General features: G+C 40.0%; 1 protein-coding gene across 2 annotated transcripts; it reads left to right on the forward strand.

The window, feature by feature from the left end:
* Window positions 1-2,242: 2,242 nt before the first annotated feature.
* On the forward strand, window positions 2,243-8,243 carry haus3 (HAUS augmin-like complex, subunit 3). Of its 2 annotated transcripts, none has more exons than XM_017433164.3 (6): window positions 2,243-2,343; window positions 3,427-4,470; window positions 4,581-4,790; window positions 5,239-5,471; window positions 6,185-6,470; window positions 7,764-8,243. In XM_017433164.3, the coding sequence occupies exons 2-6, from the start codon at window positions 3,454-3,456 to the stop codon at window positions 7,986-7,988; spliced, it is 1,971 nt and encodes a 656-aa protein (XP_017288653.1). In that variant the 5' UTR covers window positions 2,243-2,343; window positions 3,427-3,453; the 3' UTR covers window positions 7,989-8,243. The 2 variants fall into 2 exon arrangements, with proteins under 2 accessions (XP_017288653.1, XP_017288655.1); XM_017433166.3 differs by having other exon boundaries at window positions 6,185-6,419.
* Window positions 8,244-8,900: the final 657 nt, after the last annotated feature.

Consider the following 8,900-nt stretch of genomic DNA (forward strand, 5'->3'; position numbering starts at 1 on the left):
GTTCATTTGGTTGAAACAATAATGCTGTTTTTACTGCTACACAATTTATACAGTAAAACCATTTTTTCATCATAAAGAAAAACAGAATCAGAAATTTTAGCACTGTGAAGTAAATTCGTTACACTTTCGAACGAATTTAACTGGACAAGGCAATATTCACTGTCAAATCCCTATTCAATAAACTGATGCACACCAGGTGGCACGTAGGTTGCTTGAGTTCGATGTTTTTTGTACATAAAGTTGCTGGGAGCTGCATGTGTGATTGTCATAGTCCTGAAGATTCATAAACTCTAAAATCTTGCATTAATTGGCTCTAAAAAGATTTAAAAAACAGGTAAAGTAACCATGAGATGGTTCACAGCATCACCACAGCTCTCTGAAATTCAGCTGTGAAGCTCATCGATTATATGACTAAACAAAAGACAGAGACTGGCAACAAAAACTGGACTTATTTCTGGACAGAACAGACACACATCCTCAACTATATTTTCCTCGCCTTCACCTCAGTTCCTGAATAAATACACAGTACAGTTGTTTTCCACTGTTATAGTAACTGCAGCATGCAACATGAAGTCCATAAATGCAAATAAAAGATGCTGAAAATAAACATTTATTATGCACAATGAGTTCACGGTAAACAGAGAGCGTTATGTTAGTGTAGAATGTGTCGTTGCACCAGATGCAGGCTGTTTAACACAATAACAGGAAGGAACTTCTAATATTACAAAATGTATGACAATACAAACACATTTGATTTATAATATATAAAGTCTGAATATTTCAGCAAACAAAACATACATTTAAAATCTTTTAAAAGGATTATTTTGAAAGATTTACTTCAACAGTAAAGGCACTTGTTTAAAAGACATTAGATTTAAAAGCAGCTGGCATGTTTTAAAACTACAGCTCTTACACAACTTTAGTAAGATAAGGTCGCCCTCTTGTGTTTAAAGTAGATATAACATCATGAGTATGCATCATGATATTTTTATTGTTTGAAAAACTTACAAAAGCTGTGAAGTAAACAGTTTTTTCTCAGAATATTGATATTACAGGAAATTAATGTACAACATGAATGTTTGCATCTCGGTACAAGGAGATAATTTCGCACAGCTCTTCTACCCAAGTTCTTCATGTGTTGTTGAAGGGCAGCAGTTAAAGCAAATCATATGTATGTGATACATAAACAAAAACATGACAGTAAAAAGTGCAAACTACATGTTTTTAAAGACATCTGGACCAACAACGGCCTTGCTTTTGTTTTCAAAGAAGCAGTCGTATCCTTCAGGAGAGGCCTTCCTCAGAGCCTCATCCAGGGAGCTGACAGTTTTGTAGTTGAAGGCCTCATTGAACCCCAGCTCCTTCAGGTAAGCTACTTTAACGTCAGAGCCGGCCGAACCCACCACCTTGCAGCCCTTGATCTTGGCGATCTGTCCCACCACGGAGCCCACAGCTCCAGCTGCAGCGTTCACCAGCAGAGTCTCGCCTTTCTGCAGTTGGGTTGGCTCCAAAAGTTGGGGTTAAAATTAATAATAGAGATGAGATAGAAAAATCAGGAAAAACATGCTATTTCTTTAGCTATACCGTCCAGATCAGAAGCAGTTTACATTTTCTTTTGGCATTTGCTTTTGTCAAAATAATAATAATTTCATCCAGAAATATAAATATTATCATAAAGAAAAAGTTAAAAGCCTGTTTTAAAACGTCTGATGTAAAAAGGGAAAAATATGACAGCAGTAATGCTTTATGTTGGCCTTTTCTACATCTTTTAGATATACCAGTTATGTTCAGTAAAATCAGCATAAGTTCTGAATGAAATGAAAACAAGGAGCTCACAGCCGTGAATTTATATTATTACAAACATAAATTAACATTTTTAAAGAAAAAAAAATATAGGCAAGCAATATATGCAATCAGTTTGATCTTCCACTAATCCAAAATCCAAAATCAAAAACCTATAATGACTTACTCTCAACCTATTATTCATAACTTTGTACAGTCTTGGCCTCTTTTGTCATATATAGTGGTTGGCACAGGTATTACTTTTGCTGTCATTATTGTTTTATCTTTTGTTTTTTAACCTTCTTGGCTAATCTGTTTTTTATTATTCTCTGTTACTGATACTGTTACAGATAAAGTTTTGAAAAATAAAATATAAGGAAAAAGGGGGAGGGGACAATGTTCTGTTCTCAAATGCGATTGGTTGAATTTGAAGCCCAGCCTCTTACGTGATGACGGACAAGTGTATCTGATCCTGCGTGATTACGCACTTTCAGTTTGGAAACTGGGCGCGAGAAGTGATCCGGCTGGAAAATTGTTTTTGAACATTTTGAACGGTAACCTGTAAGTATTGCCTTAAAGCAGCACGAATGTAACCGAGAGGAATCACTGAACCTACAGGGAAAACAGTATTTAGTAGCCATTAGCTTTTTGGCAGCGTACAGCAACCGTTAGTTGTAGCTAGTAAGCTAGTTGTCACGAGCTTGTTTGGGTGGCGATATAACAAGCAACTGTCCCAAACTCAGTTCCTTATTCAGTGCTAGTATAAATATTGACAACATCAATTGTGCGATAGTTTTACTTATCGGCATACATTAACAGGAAAGCTGATTTCAGCTTAATTTATCTCAACTTCACAGTTCAGTATTGATTTGGTGAGAGATGGTTTATGCGGTTTAAACACTTAATTCACCGTCTATCCCGTTGTTGTTCTGTATTATCTTTTTAATCACACCCATCTTATCATTGTCCTAACTAATATACCCAGAACATGACCTTACATAACAAAAGATAGTGATATTTATGTTTTTTCTGTACTGTCAGAACATCATAACATCATGTATCATCTCTTTGTATCCATCTTTTTTTAATTTACACTTAGTGTCACACTCTTGCCATACAAGCACTTGCATTAAAGCTTGATTTCAACCATAAGATTTTTCTCTCAAGGGTCACTGTAATTAAGGTTATTAAAAATAATTGTTAAATAAGTCTTTCCATAAAGGTTATCAGTATATTTGATGTGTTTTATTAGAGCAGTGTGTAATTTTAAAATATATATTTTTTAGCTTTAGTGACCTTTTATTTGTTGTTGAAGAAGACAGAAAGCAGTAAGAGAGGGGGGATACATGTAGTCTTATGAGCTGTGATTTAAAACTCATTTGCTCCGAGGACTTTAATTTTCTCTCCATGGAGCTCACTCAACCAGTTTAGATATGTTATGTCCATAGCCATGCATTTTTAAGTTACTTATATCAATTCTAACATATATTAATTTAATTTAATATTTAGTTGTGGAAAAGAAGATGTATACATAAGCTCCAAATGCTTAGAATAATTCTGATTCAAAAGCTACAGTTATGTCTTGCCATAGCTTTTCTGATCGTTTGTTCTTTTATCTTTTGAATTTGACACTGACCTACACAGAGTAAAGGAAACAAACACAGTTTAAACATGTTAAACGGTGCCCAGTTTGTGGAGGCCCTGGGTCGTCTGGGTTATCCTGGTGTGTCTTCACTGAAGGGCTCAGAGTTTGACTGGCTGTTTGACTGCCCCCCGGAGAACCTTCACTTCTTGCGCTTCGTGTGTCGCACCCTCAACCGGAGCAATGTTCTCAGCACAGAGGAGGCGGCTGCGTTTCAGGAGCTACAGAAGTCTGGCAAGCCGATTCTGGACGAAGCAGCCTTGGGTGAGGTCCTTAAAACCATCGGACCTTCAGATGGGATCGGCGCAAACATCTTAGGGCCCCTTTCTTCTTCATCCTCCGTGTTTGCACAGGAAGATGACTTGGCCATTGAAGACCTGGAGGCGGAACTCCAGGCACTGAGCAAGGAGAAAGAGGTGAAGCAGCGGCGCTACAACAAGTTGCAGGTTGTGGCCACGTCGCGCGCAGATGCTGACATGCAGCTCGCTGCAGAGCTGGACAGCGATGCGTGTAAGCTAAAGGAAGCCAGTGCTTTGATTGGAGCTGAGAATGCTGACACCAACACGTTGTTACAAAACCTAACAGATAAAGTGAGCAGGCTGGCCTCATATCTCCCTCAGCCAGAAGCCAAGCAGAAAGAAAACTCTATTGTCCAGTCAAACACCTCCACTTCCCAAAGGCCTACTGTCCTTCTCTCTCAGCTCACACTGGATCCCTACCTGCATCAGGAGGAGCTCAACACCAAAACTCTAGCTGCCTTCACACAGAAGCATTTCTTCCAGGGCATTTCTGACATAGTTGAGACTTCTTGCTCTGAGCACCTCCAGGTTCTTGACCTCAGTTCTTGTGAGGACAGGGGGGACAGTGAGACTGAGTGTAACAGGGGACAGAGCACGGATTGTGTCGTTGAGCGCAAGAGGACGGAGATGGCAAGACTTCAGTGGGCACACGTTGTGGCTCAGCATCAGTTGATGCAGGCCATGGCAGAGGAGAAGAGCATCAAAGCTGGATTAGACTGGCTCTCAGAAACGGCTTGTAATGCTAAGGTAAATCACATCTACAAGAGATTTTTTGTTCGTGCGCCAGTCATAATCAGCATCAGCATTCTTCTGACTCACTAAATTAATCACTCGTGTCTTTCACCTCACTGTGCCAGAGCGTTTTCACCTCCTCCTCGCTGCATGTACGGGAAGTTGTGTCCAGAAAAGAGCTGCAGGCTGTGGAGGCTGAACTGGAAGCTCTGCTCCATGGGCCGGTCCCTGCTGCGCTGAGAGAGTCAGCCCGGCTGCTTAATGTTCCTGTCGTCAGAGGAGACCTGGAGCTGCAACTCGCCAGGCAGAACTACTACACTTCCAGGCAGGACCAGGTCAGTAGCTGACGCCACTGATTACACCCTGAGCCTATTTCTGATGTAAACACATCAAGTTTACATCATAAGAGTCGTACAAATTGGCAATAGGTCAAGGAGAATTGGGATGCTTAAAAACAACCATCCATTTTCTTTATATGTTTTCTTTCTTTTTCGGGTTGCGGCCCGCGGGGGAGCTGGTGCCTAACTCCAGCGGTCATAGTGTGAGAGGTGGGGTATACCCTGGACGGGTTGCAACTTCATCATAGGGCCATATAGAGACAAACGAGTCAGAGGCTGAAATGTTTGGGAACCACTGCTCTAATATAGAGTGTAGTATTTTAGGATTTTTTTACAAACATAAAAAAAAAAAACTACAAGGAGCAACTAATGTGTTGTCATTTTGTGATGCTGGAATTGTGCATCTTGCATAATAGTTTTTCTACAATAAAATTCTTCCAAACAGGTTCGTGACTACTTACTGCGTCAAAAAGCGTCCTTTGATCTGATCGTTCTGGCTCAAGAGCTGGAGCTGAGGAGGTGGCAGATGTGTCAGAAGCAGCTGAGTGAAATTGAGGGCAGACTGTTGAAGGAAGGCAAGGCGGCGTCTTTGAGGATCGAGTCTCTGGCTCACCCAGACCTGGCAATAAACCCGAGACCCAACCCCATCATCAGCTGCAAGGATGCTGCCTTCAGCAGGTAGAATGATTGGAACTGTGTGTTTGTTCAGAGCAGAAGTTTTCCATCTTCAAGGACTACCAAGATTTAATTAGTTATCAAAAAAAAATACGATCGTTCGTGATTTGGTTAAAGGCTCTGGGGATATTTGACTATATTTCTCAAGAAATAAACTAAGTACTTTTCAACAGATGGTTATGTAGTTGCTGAAGTTTAATGGTCCATCAGCAGTATGTGTTAATCTTTTCTAAGTGGGTATAGGATTAAAACGCGGGTGTTAAAGCTGTATTTGTGCAGGAATTTAGCAAAAGTAAGCAAAAAAGTTGAGTGAGTGGGTGTGCATTTTTTTTCTAAATTTTATCTGAGGGGAGGCTTACTGTCTCAGACTTTTACAACTCCTGCTTTAAAGCTTTTAGAATAGGATTTTTTACCCAATGTCAGCATTTTAGAAGTGCATGTATTATTTAATGTTTTAAAAAATCTTGCTATGCTAATAGAATTTATACATGTTAACTGTCTTTAGGTAATGAGTTGTTGGATAAATAAGGGTTGGTTTTCTTATTTACTCAGCCTCGGCACTTCTTTGTGTTCTGTCATGCTTGCAAAGCTAAACCAGCCTCTCCAATACTGTGATCCTAACTACAGCATTTTTTTTACTTCTTACACTCTCTTCTCGAACAAATAAAGACAGTCTCACACTGGAATGTTTCTTTTATACCCAACCTTCTCCTCAGACTGCTCCAGATCCTTGAGCATGATTCAGGCCACGGCCGATCTGAGCCTTTTCGAACTTACGAAGCTTTGGACCAGGCAGCTCACCATCTGGTGACCAACCTCCAGCTGACCCGAGACTCTCTGGCTGGTGCTCGCCGCGAGCAGCTCTACACCGCGGCCCGTCTTTACGGTGACTGCGAGGCGCTCCACAGGGCCTCTTACTCAGAGCTCCAGCAGCTGGTCTTAGGCCCGCAGGTATGTGCAGCAGCCAGTGCTGACCAGGAGCTCCTTTGCCCCAATGCACAGGTGGGTGTGTTTCTTCTCACTCTTCTTTGATCAGCAGCTTAGTTGAGTGAGTTGGCTTATTTTATAATCATTGGTCACTATTTGGTGAGGGAAGCTGGTAGCACAGTTTTTTGGGGGGGTTTGCACATTGTTCTAATGGGTTTCTGTCACATGCTGGGTTTTAAAGTTTGCTTTTACTCAACATATTGCAGCAGATAGTATTCCTTTGAATCCATACACATTTTCTTACTCAACATCTAAACAGTAATGATTTTTCTTTGCATTATTTTCACACCTTTAAATCCCCAAGTTAGTAGGAAAACATACAAAATAGTGTTCAGTACAAACAATTTGGAGGGGACAGTTCAGATCTTTTAAAGTGAGGTTCTGAATAATTAATATTATACCTGTTAAAGATGGCTCCTTGAACAACTTTAGCTTAGAGAAATAGAGTTTAATTTTGACTGGATTGACTAGCTAATGGCTAGTCCAAACAGGGACAAGACCATCGTGGACCTCTATTGTCTTAAAGCAACTTTAGTGTAAAAAAGCAAAAAAGAAAACGATTAGTAAACCTAATTACACAACTCTGTTTTGCATTACGCGGTTATTCTGGCAGAAGCATTATCACAGAACGTCCTACGGCTAGCTGCTGCTGCTATTTAAACTTGCAGATAACTTTGACATTCGGTGTAAACAATCATGTAAGATGAATTTGACCGTGGTGTCAATCCTAATAAAATGCTGAAAAATCATAACGTTCACATTACTTATTAATATAACTGTGACCTCTAACTGTTGCAGTGTGTACTTATTGTAGCATGACGTTTAGCTGCCAGCTCTTCCTTTCACCATCTGGACCAACTCTAGTTTGTCTCCTGAACATTTAGATAACAATTATTTTTAATTCTTGGCCACTTCTGTGCTTACTAATTGTGACTCACCAGCTTTATTGGTATTCACTTCTCAGCTGCAGCCAGTTTTGCGGAGTCACAGCCATTTCAGTCTTTTGAAATGTAAAGCATGGCTGCTAATAATTTTTCTCTGGAGGATTTTTGCATTTCTAAAACCTTTTTATTTTGGTTAAACTGCAAATAAGATACATTTATTTTGAACTGCACACTCAGGAGATCAGTCATGCCTTTTTTATATTTAGTTCAATTCAAATCAAAACAGCAGTAAGATGAGATTTATGTATGGAATGGGGTTCAGGAAATATTTAAGGGAAAAGTAAACCAATTAAAGCATAATTTAATGATTAAAGTGTTCCGTTGTTTAACATTCACGTGTCTCACCCTGCTTCCACATGTACAGGAGCTGACACTGAAGCTTGTAGAAGCAGAGTCTCAGGTGCAGAATCTGCAACAGGTAATGCACGAAATCCTGGCAGACGTCAAAGCCAAGCGCTCTCAGCTGGACCGTAATGCCCTTCTGAGACGGCAGAAGGAGTTGTACATCTTCTTCCACTTGGACGCTCGGCTTCTGCAGAAAATCGTGGAAGATCTGGAGAGCAAGATGACAAACAGAGGGCAGCAGTGACGCCCCGACAACATACACGAGGAGCTCTGACAACCTTCCCAGCTTTACTTTCATTCCTGTCCTAATAATAATTTTTCTGTAACTGAAGTTAAATGTGACTGAGATTCTAACAAGTTTGAACCAGCCTCAGCTTACTTTGTGATGTGATGAACAGCAGTTAATGGGATGTGGAGGCTGATCATTTTGTGCAAATATTCTTATAGTGTTTTGTTGTGTCTCATGGACTTTGAAAAGACATTGTTCACTTTTCATTGTCTAGTAAATAAAGTAAAATTCAACTTTTGCAAGGTGTTTTTTCTTCCCGCTATCTCATGCTACACATTGGTTTTTGTAAGAACCTAGTTTAAATCAGTTTTTTTGAATCACTGAAACCAGCTTTTCTTTCTGTCCTGTTTAGGTCTTTATTAGATAAGGAGTCAAAGATCAGACAGAGTCAAGGCAGGCAGTCCATCAGTTAGGGAGGAGATGGAGCAGTCGAGCAGCAGGTTGTACACAGGACCCCTCTCCCAGGCGGCCCTGAAGGTCCTGGCTGTTCTGCGGGCCCAGAATCTGGATGAGGCCAGAGGAGACCAACACTCCTCCACTTACCAAAGGCAAAGTCAGTCAGAAACAGACTAAACTAATCTATTTTTAAATATATATTTTTCTTTTAAGCAGTGAGACCTTGTAATTTTTAAAAAGTGGATTTGGTAAATATTTCTTTAAACTTAAAAAAAAAAAAAACAACTGAGATTTTTATAAACTTGAGCTGCTTTTTCAGTCCAGTTCTCATACCTGACCTTGACGACATATTGTGCAGCGTGTGCTTTAAAATGAGGAACATTGAGGGCAGAAGGGGAAAAAAAAAAAAAAAAAACCAAAACATGAATCCAGAAAAGACCTGACACAGGACCTGAGACATGCATTATCTTT

Source organism: Kryptolebias marmoratus, linkage group LG7 (assembly GCF_001649575.2).
Source record: "Kryptolebias marmoratus isolate JLee-2015 linkage group LG7, ASM164957v2, whole genome shotgun sequence".
Classification (NCBI taxonomy): domain Eukaryota; kingdom Metazoa; phylum Chordata; class Actinopteri; order Cyprinodontiformes; family Rivulidae; genus Kryptolebias; species Kryptolebias marmoratus.

Bases quoted from the DNA above. Each gene is read 5' to 3' on its own strand.
- haus3 (XM_017433164.3), top strand. From the start codon at position 3,454: ATGTTAAACGGTGCCCAGTTTGTGGAGGCCCTGGGTCGTCTGGGTTAT. The intron at 4,471-4,580 runs GTAAATCACATC...TCACTGTGCCAG, and splicing joins AAACGGCTTGTAATGCTAAG to AGCGTTTTCACCTCCTCCTC. The intron at 4,791-5,238 runs GTCAGTAGCTGA...TCTTCCAAACAG, and splicing joins ACACTTCCAGGCAGGACCAG to GTTCGTGACTACTTACTGCG.